The 18,520-nt window shown below is 47.4% G+C and overlaps 1 protein-coding gene across 1 annotated transcript in view; it reads right to left on the reverse strand.

Moving 5' to 3' along the window:
- Window positions 1-17,758, reverse strand: part of MRTO4 (MRT4 homolog, ribosome maturation factor) — a 44,278-nt gene extending 26,520 nt beyond the window's left edge. Inside the window, exons 1-3 of the mRNA XM_078642495.1 lie at window positions 17,578-17,758; window positions 5,692-5,750; window positions 5,484-5,587 (exon numbers count right to left, since the gene is read on the reverse strand). Coding sequence (XP_078498621.1) covers window positions 5,484-5,587; window positions 5,692-5,750; window positions 17,578-17,605 — 191 coding nt within the window. The 5' untranslated portion in view covers window positions 17,606-17,758. The remainder of the gene's footprint in view (window positions 1-5,483; window positions 5,588-5,691; window positions 5,751-17,577) is intronic.
- Between the last annotated feature and the right edge of the window lie 762 nt (window positions 17,759-18,520).

An 18,520-nucleotide genomic window follows, 5' to 3' on the forward strand; every position in this document is an offset into this window, starting at 1 on the left:
ACCCTCCATCGCCTATATGACGTAGGGGACAAATCAGGTAAACTATTGGCATGGCTCAGTAAAAAGGAGCGCGCAGAGAGGTGGGTGGAGCAGATCAGGGACCCCCAGGGAGCGACTCTCAGATCAGATGCACGCATCGCAGAGGCGTTCGCGGACGACTATGAAAGCTTTTATGGAGCTAGGAACTTAGGGTCATGTGACGAGGCCATACGCTATATGGACCAAACCGAACTCCCGACCCTGTCCGCTGACGACGTTAAAACCCTGGACTCTGATATTACCTCAGATGACATCTCTGAGGCTCTGGCCAGATTGCGACCGGGGAAAACGCCGGGACCCAACGGCTTCCCAGCGGAATTCTTTAAACGTACTGCGGACCTCTTGGCGAGACACCTGAAGGGATTATATGAGGGTGCCCTGCAGGAAGGGAGGCTTCCCCCAGACCTGGTCATGGCGACCATTATCCCAATCTATAAGGAGGGTAAACCACAGGAGGACTGCGCGTCCTACAGCCCCATTTCGTTACTTAATACGGAAACGAAACTACTAGCAGCTATCCTGGCTCTACGGCCCCGCTCGGTGATATCACATCTGATCCATTTGGACCAGACGGGATTCCTTCCGGACGGGGCCACCAGAATGAATCTCCGGCGCACTCACAACTGGCTGCAGGAGGTCCGGGACAGAGAGGACCCACACTGGTTCCTGTCCCTCGACGCAGAAAAAGCCTTTGATGCAGTTCATTGGCCGTTCCTTGAAGGGGTGCTACAGAAATTCGGTTTCGGGCCAAAGTTCCGGCAATGGGTGCGGCTGTTGTACACCGAGCGCCAGAGTACGGGTGAATGGTGTCTTGTTACGTGAATTCCGGGTACAAAGAGGGACCAGACAAGGCTGCCCGTTGTCCCCACTTTTGTTTGCCCTAACTATCGAGATCTTGGCGACTAGGATTCGCCAAAACACATGCATTATGGGATTTAGACTGAGTGAGGGAGACATGATCGAGGAAAAAATTTCGCTATACGCGGACGACGTTCTTCTGTATGTCACATCGCCGGAGACTTCGATCCCGGAGTTGTTCCTTGAACTGGAGCAATACGGTAGTTATGCTGGCTACCAAATAAATTGGCACAAATCGGTTCTATACGACCCCACGGGGCGGGAAGCATGGCCAAACCTCCCAAGAAGGTTATTGACGACAACAGAGGGCTTTCAATACCTCGGGGGGTACCTCACCCTCGATAGCCACATAGCGTATCAACGAAACATAGAACGCATCATGGTGAACTCTATAGTAGATATGGATCGCTGGAGGCTGCTCCCGCTCACTCTTTTGGGCCGCGCGGCTATGTACAAGATGATCATCCTCCCCAAATACTTGTACGCCTTACATAATGAGTACTATCCGCTGCCCCCAAATTTTTTTACCAGAATACATGCGGATTTACGGGCCTTCCTCTGGTTAGGCAAACAGCCTAGAGTTGCGTTGACCACGCTGCAAAGGCACCAATATAGCGGGGGGGATCTCACTCCCGAATCTTACTGGGCGGAACACCTGGCCCCGATCAATGACTGGTTGCATGCGCCGGCCGACCATCCCTCTTACGCGTTAGAGCGCCACAGGTTAGCACCCCGACACATACTATCTTATCTATATGGGGGGACCGGCCGGAGAAGACTCCTACCGGCAACTGAAATCACTTTACATGCTTGGAATACTGCAGTGAAAGGCACGGGCTGGGATAGGAAGCCCACGAGACAGATGCCAATCTGGCATTGCACGTGGCTGACGGAATTGCACAAGCTAACGGGATACCAACGGTGGGATGACATAGGAATTTCTACCCTAGGGGATATTGTTGCCAGGGGAGAACTGAAATAGTTTGCGGCACTGACCTCAGAATTCGGACTACATCCCACACAGCGTTACAAGTACACCAGACTCAAACATGCCTGGGGGGCCAAAAATATCAGGACTGCAGAACTGGTGGACTTCGCCCCACTCGAAGGCAGGCTCCTACAGGAGCACATTCGTCAAAAGGCGGTCTCCCTAACATATAAAACCCTCACAAATAACATGTTCGGTGATCTGGCCAAGCTTAGACAGCAGTGGGAGACGGACGTGGGTGGCATGGAGGATATTGACTGGGAATTGGTGTTAACACATCCTAGAGAGGTGGCCGTTAAATCCCGACTCCGCCTAATCCAATTTAATGTTTTGCCTAGAACTTACTTTGACAGGGTGCGGCTCCAGAAGATGGGGAGGGTACACGATGCAAGGTATAAGATGCCAGGACCCCAGGGGGGACTTTTTCCATGTTCTGTGGTCATGCACTAGTCAGATATTTTTACGGAACTAACTGCAGTTTTGGAAAGCCAAATTCAAATTGACCCTAAGCTGGCCCTATTGGGCATGACGAATGATGTAGATCTGACACATCCTTTATTGACCTTTCTGGTGCTGGCTTTGGTGGTGGCCAAAAGAGACATAGCGAAACACTGGGGTGCACCGGAGATACCGACGCTAGAAGAGTGGAGAAGAGGATTGGACTTATATATGGCGGCTGAGAGAGTCACATATAAAGCACGGGGATGCCCTAGGAAGTTTCGCAAGGTGTGGGGGAAGTGGCGTCAATACCACGGCCTGGATGTGGGGTTGTAATGGGGCTAAGACGGGAGACACAGTGGGTTACAGAGGGATTGTAGGATAGTTAGAATGTTGACGACACGGGGGAGTGATGGTCTTGCGGTCCTTTTAATTTGGGAACTATCTGCATCAAATTGGGCAGTGATACGGGGGGAGGCGGGAGCGGGGGGTAAAAAATGTGTGCTCTGCTACTGACATGATTGTGATGTTAAGCTATAACAAAATGCAAATAAAAATGGTTAAAAAAAAATAAAAATAAAAACTATACATTTTGCCTCTAGTTGTCTTAGGAGTTTGACTTTGTGTCCTCCTCTGTCTGTGAGGACTATCTGGTCTAGGCAGAAGTAGCGTAGTTTGTCACTTCTGGAGTTGTGCAACTTAGAAAAGTGTCTCGCTACTGGGGAGGAGTGCCTTTTTGGGTGATTGCCTGTGTGTGCTCCAGTGCTCCAATATTCGCTTTCACATGGACTCGACAACCATGGAACACAACGATACTAGAGATATCCCTAGTACCTCAAAAGAAGCTACCCAATTTTCCAAAAACTCATGGGGTGGAGGGGGTATGGGGGGGGGGGGGCGGTGAAACATCCAAATATTTAACAGCTCAATCTGGCTCCTGGAGTCAGTTTGGTTACTTAGATCCAACGCTAGAAGCATGTTAATTTTAAAAGAGGCCAGAAGACCAACCACAAGAGCACGCTATACTGCTAAATGGAATCATTTTTTTCACTATTGTGCATCACAAAACATTAATCCATCCTCTCCAACAGAACAACTAGTTTATCATATTTGCAAACAGAGGCGTTAGCATACACCTCCATATGCCTACATTTAACAGCCATTGCAGCGCATCTACCCCTTTTTCGCATTCCAGTCATCAAAACCTGCATGTAAGGATTACAAAGAATAAGTTCACCTCGTACACCTCCTGTACCAACATCGAACTTAAACACTGTGTTAACACTACTCACGGGATTACCTTTTGAACCATTACACAACTGTCAAATACAATTTTAACATCGAAGGTGGCTTTCCTAGTAGCAAGAACCTCCTTACAACAGGTCAGCTAAATGCATGCGCACACAATTGAAGAACCATATTTTCAAGTGTTCCAGGATAAAGTGCATTTACCTACAAACTCAAAGTTCTTACCAAAAGTTATATCGCCTTTACACTTAAATCAAACTTTGGAGTTGCCAGTCTTCTTCTCAAAACCAGCAACCGTAGCAGAATGTGCATTACATACACTTGATGTTAAACATGCACTTCTGCACTATTTGGAACACAGCAAAACATTCAGAAAAACCAATTTGCATCTTTCTAAAATCCACGTAAAAGTTATGCTATCTTAACCGCAGCGGCAATTCCGCCGCAGTGCGGCGGTTTAGCGGAATGGGTGGGGCCGCATCGGCCTTTCCGGACGTTCGCAGCACTACGGAGGTAGTACTCGCGACAGCCGTTGGCCGACAAACGCACGCAAGGGGTTAAAATCAGGAATAGCAAGATGGATCGTTAAATGTATACAAATTTGTTATGCCAAAGCTAAAAGAACATTAACAACCATGCTAAAGGTGCATTTAACAATAAAAACAGGAGCAACATTGGATTATCTAGGAAATATCCCGCTCATTGACATTTACAAAGCAGCAACATGGATGAATCTACACACTTTTACAAAATACTATTGTGTGGATGTACAAGCCAAACAGCCTCAAGCTGGACAAACAGTTGTTCGATCATTATTTCAAACAAATGCACCTTTTCAAACAAATGCACCATTTCATACCTAAAGCCATAGCGACAGGGGTTCTGCTTTACAGACTATGCATATCATGTGTATCTACAACCAACACACGCTACGAATGGAGTATGTTACTTACACTGTAAGTATCTATTCATAGCATGTAGTGCTGCAGATTCACATGCACCCTCCCTGGCGAGTATTAGGTGGTGACAAATATACACGCAAATACAGCATGTTCAAAAGCAAAGGTAACTGAGCAGACTATATGATAAGGGGAAAAAATATTATCTAACAAAGGAGTTGTTGAACAGGAGATATGCCTCGAGGGGGAGGAGAGACCGCACAACGCAGATCACAAAACATCTGAGAGGAAAAACAACTTACAGAGTCCGGGCCCAACACTAGATGGCAGGAATATGCATAGCATGTGAATCTGCAGCACTACACGCTATGAATAGTTGCTTAAAGGATAAGTCACAGACCTTACGGTGATTTTGGATATGGTGTCCAATTTAGAGGAGATCAACAATTTCATGTAAAAGCTCTGAACTAGTCTCTGGGTGAAGTGGGTGTACATCATACTAGTGAACAGTCGGCAGCCCCTGGAATCAATTCAGCAATCTACAAGACATGACTACATAGAGACTGGGGCATTTTCCCAAATATCCATTTCCAAAAGGTCCAATACAAATTTGTTAAGTCAAATATACAGCAGTGGCACTCCTTATACTCAGAGCTCAAGTCTCTACTCCAAATTGGGTGCGAGTCCGGAAAGGCTCCTCCTTAGCTTCCCAAACATTTTGCAATCAGCACAGGCCTGTCGGTTATTTGCTTAAGTCCATCTTCACCAGTCCTTCTGAACTCACCTTACTAGCTGTGACGCCCCAGCCCCCACAAGAGCCTGGCCCATTGGGGCTGCCGTCCGGAAAATCTCCTCCTTCGCTTCCCAAACAGTTGCAATTGGCACAGGCCTGTCTGTTATTTGACTACGTCCATCTTCACCAGTCCTTCTGAACTCACCTTACTTAGCTGTGACTCCCCTGCCCCCACAAGAGCCTGGCCTATTGGCTAATGCCTGCTCCATGTTCAACTCACCGGCTGTGCTTCCATGCATTCCTCACGTCCTTTAATTTGTTGTTTCTCATATTCTCGATTGACAAAATGAATAGGTACTGGTAGGTATCCACACATTTGCGCAGCTGCAAGTAATAATATTTTTTTTTTAAACGCACACGTGAGGGAAAACAAGAAAAATAAATACAATCAATCTAGCTTTTCAAAAAGATGCAGCTCTGCTCCTCACCTCCTCGATCAAAGTCTGTTTTACTTGCAAGCCCTTCTTTGTTGTTTTAGTTAAGGACACTGAAGAAAAAAAAGAAAGGGTTTGGGGTAAATAGAAGTTTTAAATGCAGTCTATGCACATCAGCGGTTTATTCAGTGCAGGAACATAAGTTAACAAGGCAGAAGACCTGCTTATTGAAACATCTGAAGTCCAAGGGTAGAATAGCATAGGGCTACACGGACCAAACTGTGGTGTTTCAGGTGATAAGTCACTGGTGTCATGAAGTTTCCGACTACGGCCATGCAAGCTGCCGAATACACCCTTTCGTACTGTACATCAAGGGTGGTGATGGCAAGCAGTCAAAGATTTCTCAGGGAGGTAGTGTGAGCTCAAAAAGCAGAACTTAGCAATCAAACAAATGACACAATTACGCATTAACCAGCCCAGTGCTTAGTAAAAAGGAAGTACTTTAATAACAGCAAAATGTACACTACTGCATGGGCTAGAGTATAGAGTTATGATTCCAACTATAATCCTGAGGTGTTTACGTCAATTGTCTTCAAACTTTCCAAATGCCACTACACCATGTAAACAAATAAACAAATCCCTCACCCCCCCATGAAGAATATATTTCCCCACAATTATTCTATAAAAGTGGCAGCTCTGGACATATTTGGGTTGGTTCTCATTCAAATGTCACTTTTTGCCTGTTGTTCAGCTAATGCCTTTTGCGAGGTGATGGCTCTCGCAGCAGGTAACAATGATGCTTGTTAAAAGCAGGAGCATCCAAAACAAGGGCACTATGGTTGAGATATCTGCTCCTGGCTGACGACTTCCCTGCAGCATTAATCAGGAACAGACAAAGGGACAGACCCTGGATAGAAAATTCCTCACATTGAACAACAAATACTGAAGTTGCAATACTCTCCGCCCTACAAGCCACCAAATGGCAGTGTTCTGGAAGAACTCATCAGTAGCCCCTTGTCAACGAAATATTCATGGAATTTCTAAAGATAGCCTTGTCGACATCCACCTCCTTTCAGATGCGGATCACCACCCTTCAACCACAGGAACAGTGACCGCTTTCACTGTGTGAGGAAGCTATATCACCCTCCATTATGTGACACGCTAAAAAAAAAAAAAAAAAAAAAGTCATCAAAATGGATCCTACAAGCCCCAGTACTCAGACCACACAGAGTCCTACTACTTCATGTGCTACACACAGACTTCTCAAACCCGAACAAGACATACACATGGAATGTCAGGGCAGGATTCTAGGGTTCACATAACAGTGGAACTTTACATGAGAGGAGGGGCAGTGTATTCTCCTTTTCCTGACACGGAGAAAAGGGTCCGGTCACATCGCTGATACACAAAAACTCAGTCCACTGCCATCACAGCATGATTCGCCCAGGGCATGGACAGTAGTCCTCCATCCAACTATACGGATACGCTTGTGCATCCATCCAGGTCACAAAACAGGCTTTAGACCTCACACTATTACCAGAGACAGGTCTAGTCCTCATGGGACACAGTATATTAGCTTGATGCCAGGGCCTAATAAAAGTTCAGGATACCAGTTTCACATACAGCCAGGCACTCGAGGAAGGGTAACAAGCCCATTTTGTATGCCGAGTACATTCCCATTTCCCATCACAACAAAGGGGCAGAAGAGATTAGTGTGGAGAGTTGGTTGAACAATGTACCAAACTCAGGTGGTTAACCTGAAAGTATTAAAATCAATTATGCTTGGAAGAAAGGGTGAGTCTCATCTATTTCAACAAAACAGTTAGTGGTCAAATGTGTGCGAATAGTAGTTTTTCTTAATCAGACTGTATTATCAGCCAAGTAGTCTTTAAATATTTGGTAAGCAATTTTTAGTTATCAGTTTTAAAGAAAGGTGGAACTCAAACTGGTAAAGGTTTTTTGAATGGTAATGTATCTTGGTATAGATACCCGAATAGGGTTTATGGTGGGCAGATTCACTAAATCCAACCTCTGAATGTCTTGGGTTTTATAAGCTGCCAACAGGGCTAAATATTCCCTAGGAGGGGAGCAGTTTTGCTCATTAAACGATCTACTTAAATTAGTTTTTGGGAACCTCATTTCTATAAGACTGTCTCGATGAGAATATATGAAGTGGGGTGGTGGGGGATGAGGTGCGGTTTACTTCGTATGAGCACTCAGATGTGTTGCACAAGGGGCAAAGATGTTGCTAGAGGACTACCCTAGTTCAAGAAAAGTGATTGTACACATCGTATGTATAGTCTTGAGTATCTGTAGCCCCTTTAAGAATTGCTACAATTACAGCAGTCTGCATTCAAATATTCATAAATAGGGACAATAAAAGACTTTCCAAGCACTACAACCCCAACCCACACTCATCCAACCACAGACCAAAGTGCAAGCATTCTATCCTTTGCTCGTCTTAACTCTATTAAAAACTTAGGGACAGCAATGGATGTCATGATAAATTCACCTCTCTGGTCATCAAGCTTGTCCCCAAAGCATATCCTACATAGGCCAAACTGCAATTTAATCCTCTGACAAGCAAGCACTTCTCTACAGCCAGCTGCGCATTCAAACCATCCACAATTAATTTAATTCCCCGTCCATGCACAGTTATGGAACATGGTGAGCTAATGTTAGGTGGAGACTCGGATTTGGCGTTAGCTCAAATCCTAAAGGCTTGCAAATCCTCCAGACTGACAGCTTATATACCGATATCAACGCATGCCTTTGGTTCCAGAGTGCTGCAAATATCGAAAACTTGAGTGATTCATTAGGACACATTTTTAGGTCGAGCCTGTCCCATTCCGCAGGAATGGATAGGATCGAATTCAAGTGCTCGATCGGCTAGTGAAACCACTGGTGATTCTTCACAGTGCATGTGAGGTCACGTGGCCACAAAGCGGGTCACGTGACCACACAAGCAGTAGCATCTCCGTAATCCGCCTGCCCCCACCAGGCTCGCATTCCCGCCCCCTCACCAGGCCGCACATCTGCCTGCCACACTTCTCCCCTCGCACGCATTCCGCTGCCCCTCCTTTCTCTCTCCCCCCCCCCCCCCCCCGCCAGAAGCCTCGCAAAATCACCCCTCCGTCCTTTCTCCCCCTGCCCTGCTGCTCCCTTGATCCATTTTGGCTCTCGCATTCCCGCCCCCTCACCAGGCCGCACATCTGCCTGCCACACTTCTCCTCCCCTCGCACGCATTCCGCTGCCCCTCCTTTCTCCTCCCCCCCCCCCCCCCAGAAGCCTCGCAAAATCACCCCTCCGTCCTTTCTCCCCCTGCCCTGCTGCTCCCTTGATCCATTTTGGCTCTCTCATGTAACGCAACGTTTGCTTTTGTAACATGCTCACTTGTAATTGCCCATCACCCTCCAGCTGGAGTCACAGCCAAACTGTATGCTTTCACGCAGTATAGTGGTCTGGTAGTTATCAGATTATTTTTAGATACACTTTTCATAGACACACTTCGTTAAAAATGTCTTTTTATTGGGCACACACTGAACACATTACTTTGCCGTAATCACCACACTTCACCCTCCCGATTTCACTTCCCGCTCTCACCACTTTTGACTTATACACACATTAGGCAGCATCTAGTTTAGATTACATAGCACACTGCTATACCGGCCAGTGACACTGTCTAATTTATGGTTGCACCAACCTTTAGACACAACAGGTATCCTGTGACTCTCCTGGCTGGTGAGTACCAGCATCGCATGTGTTTAAAACCAGCATCTTCTGTGCACACAGTCACAGAGTACACAGCGGTAGTCCTTGGAGAGCACACAACTGCAGTACATTAATGTGTGCATACACAACGTTCCGTGTACAAACTACCAGGTTTCTGTTTGTCCACAACTAGTATTCCTAAAGGTGAACACGGTATCTTTGCAAGAGCCCACGTGTGCACATTGAGTATCCTCCGTGATCATACAATCACAGCATCCCCTGTGTGCACACTAGTATTCTTAGCTCCTGTGCGGGTGTGTGCACACAGACAGCATCCTCCGTGCGCTCCCTAGTGCACACCCGTGTTGTCAGTTCCCAGGCGGATGTGTGCACTCATACAGCATCCTCGGTGCTCATACAATCACAGCATCTCCTGCCCGCCTGTGTGCACCCTAGTGTACACTAGTGTGCTCAGGTCCTGGGCGGGTGTGCACACACACAGCATCCTGCATGGGCACACTATCATAGCATCTTCTGCGCGCCGGTGCACACCCTAGTGCACACCCGTGTGCTCAGCACCCGACGCGTGTGTGCACAAAGACAGCATCCTCCGTACGCACACTAGTATCTCAGCATCCTTTGCGCGCTGGTGCACACCCTAGTGCACACCCCCGGAGCGTGTGTGCACACAGACAGCATCCTCCATGCGCCCACTAGTATCTCAGCATCCTCTGTGCGCCGGTGCACACCCTAGTGCACACTCGTGTGCTCAGCAACCGACGCGTGTGTGCACACAGACAACATCCTCTGTGCGCCCACTAGTATCTCAGCATCCTCTGCGCGCCGGTGCACACCCTAGTGCACACTCGTGTGCTCAGCAACCGACGCGTGTGTGCACACAGACAGCATCCGCCGTGCGCACACTAGTATCTCAGCATCGTTTGCGCGCCTTTGCACACCCTAGTGCACACCCGTCTGCTCAGCTCCGGACGCGTGTGCGCACACACTAGTACCTCAGCATCCTTTGCGCGTCCGTGCACACCCGTGTGCTCAGCTCTGAAGCGTATGTTCACACAGACAGCATCCTCCATGCGCCCACTAGTATCTCAGCATCCTCTGTGCGCCGGTGCACACCCTAGTGCACACTCGAGTGCTCAGCTCCGGACGCGTGTGCACACATACAGCATCCTCTGTGCGCCAACTAGTACCTCAGCATCCTTTGCGCGTCCGTGCACACACCCGTGTGCTCAGCTCCTGGCTCTTGTGTGCACACAGACAACATCCTCATCGCGCACACTACTATCTCAGCATCCTCTGCGCGGCGGTCCACACCCTAGTGCACGCCCGTGTGCTCAGCTCCGGACACAACAGGTATCTTGTGACTCTCCTGGCTGGTGAGGGAGCTCGCACAGAGCCCATGTTCCAATCTTTAACCACATGCGACCGCTAGCCTCCGGAAATACTAGTGTCTTCCATACCGGGACCCACTAGCAGCAGAGTAGGCTTCTGCATTAGGGTCACTTAGGCCAGTATCAGCAAGCTGCAGAGTAGCCACACGCTTTAGATTAAACATGAGATTCACCTCATCATGTCAGGATCAGCATTGTAATTGTAATTATCCTGCTAATATGCCGTTTATGTTGCACATATTGCATGCACCTTATCGGGCCGTACTCATAACAGGAGAGTCTTATCACTATGTCGACATAACAGGCCTGACTTACTGCTAACAGTAAAGCAAATATCCATGTCATTCCAGTCCCAGTATGGTAAAAATGCTTTCTCATGTTAGCAAACAACATAGAACAAGCATTACACTACTCACTTCCTCGTGTGTGACTGTGTCCTCTGCCAGGGATGCGTTCCTGTGTTAGGGACGGTACAGCACCGGCAGCAGCAGTGCAAGCTTCCCTCACACACAGAGCAGGTACAGCACAGGCAGCAGCAGTGCAAGCTTCCCTCACACACAGAGCAGGTACAGCACAGGCAGCAGCAGTGCAAGCTTCCCTCACACACAGAGCAGGTACAGCACAGACAGCAGCAGTGCAAGCTTCCTCACACACAGAGCAGGGACAGCACAGGCAGCAGCAGTGCAAGCTTCCCTCACACACGGAGAGCAGGTACAGCACAGGCAGCAGCAGTGCAAGCTTCCCTCACACACGGAACAGGTACAGCACAGGGAACAGCAGTGCAAGCTTCCCTCACACATAGAACAGGTACAGCACAGGGAACAGCAGTGCAAGCTTCCCTCACACAGAGGGCAGGTACAGCACAGGCAGCAGCAGTGCAAGCTTCCCTCACACATAGAACACGTACAGCACAGGCAGCAGCAGTGCAAGCTTCCCTCACACACAGAAAAGGTACAGCACAGGCAGTAGCAGTGCAAACTTCCCTCACACACAGAACAGGTACAGCACCGGCAGCAGCAGTGCAAGCTTCCCTCATACACAGAGCAGGTACAGCACAGACAGCAACAGTGCAAGCTTCCCTCACACAGAGCAGGTAAAGCACAGGCAGCAGCAGTGCAAGCTTCCCTCACACACAGAACTGGTAGAGCACAGGCGGCAGCAGTGCAAGCTTCCCTCACACACAGAGCAGGTACAGCACAGGCAGCAGCAGTGCAAGCTTCCCTCACACACAGAGCAGGCACAGCACAGGCCGCAGCAGTGCAAGCTTCCCTCTCACATGGAGCAGGTACAGCTCAGGCAGCAGCAGTGCAAGCTTCCATCACACATAGAACACGTACAGCACAGGCAGCAGCAGTGCAAGCTTCCCTCACACACAGAGCAGGTACAGCACAGGCATCAGCAGTGCAAGCTTCCCTCACACACAGAACAGGTACAGCACAGGGAGGAGCAGTGCAAGCTTCCCTCACACACAGAGCAGGTACAGCACAGGCGGCAGCAGTGCAAGCTTCCCTCACACACAGAACAGGTACAGCACAGGCGGCAGCAGTGCAAGCTTCCCTCACACACAGAGCAGGTACAGCACAGGCAGCAGCAGTGCAAGCTTCCCTCACACACGGAGCAGGTACAGCACAGACAGCAGCAGTGCAAGCTTCCCTCGCACACGGAGCAGGCACAGCACAGGCCGCAGCAGTGCAAGCTTCCCTCTCACATGGAGCAGGTACAGCACAGGCCGCAGCAGTGCAAGCAACTAGAAGACTTTTTTTTTCTTTTTTAATTCGGTTGTACATATTGTCTTCTTGGTTATATATAAGGTAACAAAATGCTTATAACACTTTTTTATTACACTTTTCAACATGCTGCACAGCAGCAACGATGCTGTACAGCATAGCTTAAAAACATTGGCAACGCCAACAGCTCTTGCTAAACACGTATAAGGTCCAAAATGCAAGACCTATTGGCTATGCCAATGCTTGTTTTTAAAGTGGAAGAAGGACCCACGAAATTGAAGTACCAGCCCATAGTGAGTGACAGTGCTGTCAAGCACTATAAGAGGTCAAGACGGTTTACTGCCCTGGGAAAACAGGCCACGCCAAAGAATGTCCAGCACAGAAGGCTCACCTGTGTAAAACGCAATTACGTTGGTAAAGTACATTGGAAAAAAGTAGACAGACTGACCGATAAAAGCTACCAGCACAAATTATGACAAAGCACTGAGATGCCACCGGGTCCTTCTAGATCACAGAAAAAGATCTTTAACAGGTCCAGAACAAAGAAACCTGAAGATAATTCAGATTCCTTTGTGTGACGGGCAATGGACCTGAGAGAATAAGAAAACACAGATTTTAAGTTGTGGCCCTCATCGACACTGAAGCCACTGTAAATATAATAGGCAACCAGTTCCAATCCTGCTCCCTTAGCCAACCTACAGGATGTTCAAACATGGACATGGTAGTCAGTTTCTATCCCCCACCTGCTGAAAGACGTCTCCATAGGACAAGTTGCTTTCAGCCAGGTCGAAAGAGAAGCAAAGGTCACTTAACCAATGTGGAATTAACTAAATGATACTTGGATCTACAGCTGGGGCATGTTGTTTCACCTGTGTTCTGCTTTTGGGTACTACTTCATATTAACTCTGCCCCAACTTGGTCAACTTTATTGTATTGCTTCAATACTTCAACCAAAGATTCAACGCCCTTGTGCGGGGACTTTGGACTTTTGATGGGCATATCATAGCCTGTATTTTCTCTACGCACATACATGACGTTTGTGTACACCGAGTACGGTGTGGGTCAGGGTATTTTTAACGGGTATTATGGACTAGGGATTATCACCACTCATTGAACTCGTTCTCGGGGCTCCCAGGTGCGTCCATTGACTTTTAGGAAATTCGATTAGGGATCAACAATACTTTAAGCTTTGAAAAAGTCATCATACGATGAAACATGCATCGGTGTATTCATCCTTGGCTTAGCTCATCTGTGGACGACAATCCAGATTGTTCATCTTTGAAAATCAAAGTATTTGTAACCCGAGACACAGAAGACTTCTTGTATTTGGACTTTGATTAATATTTTCTACAATTTCAAACCTACAGCTTGTTCGTGGACTATTGTTTGGACCTGTTGAGTTGACAGACCAAGATCTTAAAATCTTTTGGTGCTTTGAGACTTGACTGAATCTTCTTATGGAAACAAACAAACCACTTTGCCTCCAAAATACAGATCCATCAGACTTCCAAATTCACATGTGGAAGTGAGAATCAAGCAGTTTTGAAATATTTCATGGATGTGATCACAGGTTGTTAAATATCCAGGGTAGTTGTAGTACTTCTTAGTAGTGCACACCTTGTCCAAGCCAAATTCGGGCATGGCCTTGTTCTTTGACTATTGGTACATGCTCGGCAGCAGCTGCTGAGGTGTTGCACACTGACCGTTTTATTTCTGACTAGATGACAGAATAATTCACAAACAGAAGGGCACAACCTACTCACTAACGAGAATAAAGCAGCCACATTTAGTGTGGCAGTGGAACACAGCTGAGATGTCAATCTGTTGAATAACTACTACTTCAATCATCTTCAAATTTCATACGTCAAAGACATTCTCACCAAGTTGTGGACTGCATGATGAATAAGAAACTAAAACTGCACATTTTACACCACCATGCATCTGGCTGCTTTCCAACACTGAGGTTTCCCTTTCCATATCGGGAAACTGGTACAGCAAGAACCGCAGAACTTGGGGGGCATGGAGATTATTGAGAAAAACAGGGGGTCTCAACCACCGAGGTTTCCCAGATCATCATCAAAAGGCCTCACCACGTAAGAGTCTGCGGCCAGTCCAGCAACTTTAATAGAAGAGACTCACCTTGTAACGGGAGAAGTGTCACTTCTCAAGCAGAGTAACTCTAGTGCTTTAGTTATGTGTTCTCGATAGCTGGGATAACATACTAGAAGGGGCAAGCCATTCAAAGCTTTAGTCAGATCCCTGGAACAGCTCAATATAAGGTTAGCTTTCATCTGGCTTTTGCCTGCCATCCATGCTTTAACAAAAGGCACCAAGAATAAAAGATAAAGCAGTAACCTCTGATGTAAAACAGACAAGAGGAAGTGATACCCCTTTACTGGTTGAAGTGCACAACGTGGAACCAGATAAACCTGGGACCAATCCTTGCTTAACCAAACAATGTGATCCTTGATATGTTATTTCACCAGGACCTTTTTTTTAGGTTTCGTCTGCAACAACGCATGTGTTCTCGCTTCTGGAATACTGCGTTTTACAAGGGGCTTGGAGCCTGCTCAAGTTTACTATTCATTGTCACTCTTATTTGTTGTCTCACAATTGCTTCACTTCCTTTTCTTTATGTGGAGCATGGACCAACTAATTGCTTTATCTTGATTAGAGTCCTCAGCTGCTGCCACTGTGAATTAGGTACTATTTTCCTTCCCCCCCACTTACCCTTGTATTGTTTGTTCTCTCCTGCACCCCACCTTCCTGTTCTCCGTGTTACTTCTTATAACCTACAACGTGCAATCTCCTGTCTGTGTGACTTATTTCCTATCACCCCGTTGTCTGTGCTTATTACTTCCCGCCCTCCCATTGTCCCGGTTGCTTACTTCCCAGCCACTTATTGTCTGTGTGGTTCCCATCTAGTGGAGAGGTGTGGCTCACTGGTTAGAGGCGGCAGACCTGTAAGCAGAGAACGGCCCGGGACCAGGGTTCAATTCCCGATGCGGCAGGGTCTTTGACCAGGGTCAACGGACTCGATAATTCTCGCCTCAGTGCCTACTCCAACCAGGGCAAAAACAACAAGTGATGGACTGAATGTGGATCAATGTCACACACTCCCCCAGTCAAAAGATCTGGGCCCAAATCCATCGTTTTTTTGCACTCCACACCACCCTGGGTTAGACAATGGCGATATGCAAATCAGCTCTGACCCTGTTGCCCCATGGGAACAGTCCAGTCCGAACTACAAAAGCCATGTCCTTCCCAGAACGGAATCAAGCATCCGAGGACCGGACCGGTTTCGAGGTAACACCTCTCTTCAGCCCGGCTAGCTTGACTCCAAGTGGTGTGGAGTGCCTGGGACCCACGTCTGGGCATCCCCAGCGCACTTAGGGCGGCAATTGCAAAAACAACAAGTGATGGACTGAATGTGGATCAATGTCACACACTCCCCCAGTCAAAAGATCTGGGCCCAAATCCATCGTTTTTTTGCACTCCACACCACCCTGGGTTAGACAATGGCGATATGCAAATCAGCTCTGACCCTGTTGCCCCATGGGAACAGTCCAGTCCGAACTACAAAAGCCATGTCCTTCCCAGAACGGAATCAAGCATCCGAGGACCGGACCGGTTTCGAGGTAACACCTCTCTTCAGCCCGGCTAGCTTGACTCCAAGTGGTGTGGAGTGCCTGGGACCCACGTCTGGGCATCCCCAGCGCACTTAGGGCGGCAATTGCAAAAACAACAAGTGATGGACTGAATGTGGATCAATGTCACACACTCCCCCAGTCAAAAGATCTGGGGCCAAATGCATCGTTTTTTTGCACTCCACACCACCCTGGGTTAGACAATGGCGATATGCAAATCAGCCAGGTAACACACTCGGTAACTCTGGGCATTAAGCTTGCCTCATCTCTACAACGGCCCCCCACAGACGCCAGGGATGCCTGGTTTCACCTTGGAGATACCCAGAAAGGGAGCATCTCACAGGGAAAACCAGGACGGGTTCTCCAGCGGTCTACAGCGCCAGGACACTCGGGTAGAGTAACAGTGCGCTTTACAAGTATCCCACATCTACCTTAAAAGGTGGGGGGGGGGGAAGAGAGCTACGATGCACCCAGCGCTGGCCACATCATAGCACTTTGTGGTATCGGTCTATCACCTAAGTCACTTGCACAGCAGAAGATAGTAGAACATTACTGTTGTCAGGGTAGGAGCATGACTGTTTTTATGTTCATGTTTATATATATATATCTATATATATATATAGATATATATATATCTATATATATATAATCTTTAATAAATACCTCTCAATACAGTGATATCTGATGTAGTAAATCTGCATGTTAGATACAGTCTTTTTTTAAATCTTGTAGAGATTTTATTTTAACAAGATGTGTGTTATATGATTTACATGCCAAATATTTTCATGGTTCGGCTCGTGCACGGGGTCTTGGTGCCACATCAGACTCTCGGCTTGACTCTCCCACTTAATTTCTTCCCTCGTCCATTTCTACAACAGACGCTTTCAAGAAGGTACAAGATAAACCAGCAAAAGGCAATGCCTCCGAACGAAGCACCTGTCTCAGGATCACCTACAGTGGGCAGTTATACCAAAACAGGCCATGTGGATGAAATCGTGTGTACACGTGGCTTAATCATAATCTTTTACACTAGGACTGCAAACACTTACCGTTTGAATAATAAAAATACAAGCCACAAAGAACATTTAATCACTGCCCACATCTTTAATTAGAGCGCTACCCAGATTATTGTGGTGTACAACTGTTGAAGAGCTCAGCAACGAAGATTGGGCTGCATATTACACTAGACTAGAAGGTGCTTATGAGGCTGCGGTATCAATTAGGGTTCTATGGTCGCGTGTGGTGGTGGGTTACGTGTATGGTATTCAAGGAGTTGAAATGTGGAGACAAGAAATAGGGACGGGGTGAGCAGCTGGGGGAACTGTTAGCATGGACGGGCTGAGGGAGATGTGCTACGAGGTAGTAGTACGTAATAGGAGTATTTGAGACTTTAAAGCTCATGCAGCGCCGATTAAGCCTAAGGGTTTTCTACAGCCCTCTACTCACCTTTTTTGTCCCGCTTTGACTTTGGCATAGTGTGACTCTGGGGCCTGCAGCAAGGCAAGGAAAACTTAGATCGCCTCCTCTGACTGTCAGCAAAGTTCTCACAGCTCCAGATCACACTGAACCAACACACACGCTGCCACCGGGATCAGGACCCCGTACGCAAGGGATGCCGGGAAACCATAGTTGCCTCGACAGCGCCTGTAAGCAGACCGCTGAACTCTGCCGAAGGAACTAGAGCGTAATCTCGCGCATATTTAGAGTATAGAGACCTCCTGCGGGCGCCATGTTGCTGGTCCTGTGCCATCACAGTTTATCATATGGTGGAGTTTATTCAGGGCTCAAGTCGTAAACAAGCCGTTGCAATGCTACAAGTCTCGTATTAGTGACAGTTTGAGCAATTGGCGTTGCAAATGAAATAGTTAGTTAGATAATTTTTTGTGTGAAAAAATATCCCAGCGGAATCATTAGTAATCAAAGAAATTCCAGGAAGGAAAGGTTGCAGTACCATAGGCTGTTAGTAGGTGTCCCTGTGGAGTTGTAAAGGGACCTCTATTAGCCACATAAAGTACTGCGCCTTTAATGCAATTATAATGAGAAAGATTGCAGAATGCACCATTGTTCTTTATTTAGCATTATTTCACAAACAAAGCTAAATAAACACCAATGGTGCATTTTTAAAAAGCAAGCAAACAAAAATCTCACTTCCAATACAAGCAAATGGAAACGTATGCTCAGCTGCAATCTTTTAATATTTGCATTAAGGGTGCAGTACATTGTGTGGCTAATAGAGGTCCCTTTACAATTCCATAGGAACACCCAGGGCACGAGTCGGGGGTCCACGCGTGGATGGTGTCCCCCACTTCTTTTACAGGGTGGATGCAGTCCACCCTGCCAAGAAGTTGGGCCCCACAAAAAAAAACATGCTGAATTCCTCCCGGTGTAA

Source organism: Lissotriton helveticus, chromosome 5_1, assembly GCF_964261635.1.
Source record: "Lissotriton helveticus chromosome 5_1, aLisHel1.1, whole genome shotgun sequence".
NCBI classification, from domain to species: Eukaryota; Metazoa; Chordata; class Amphibia; order Caudata; family Salamandridae; genus Lissotriton; species Lissotriton helveticus.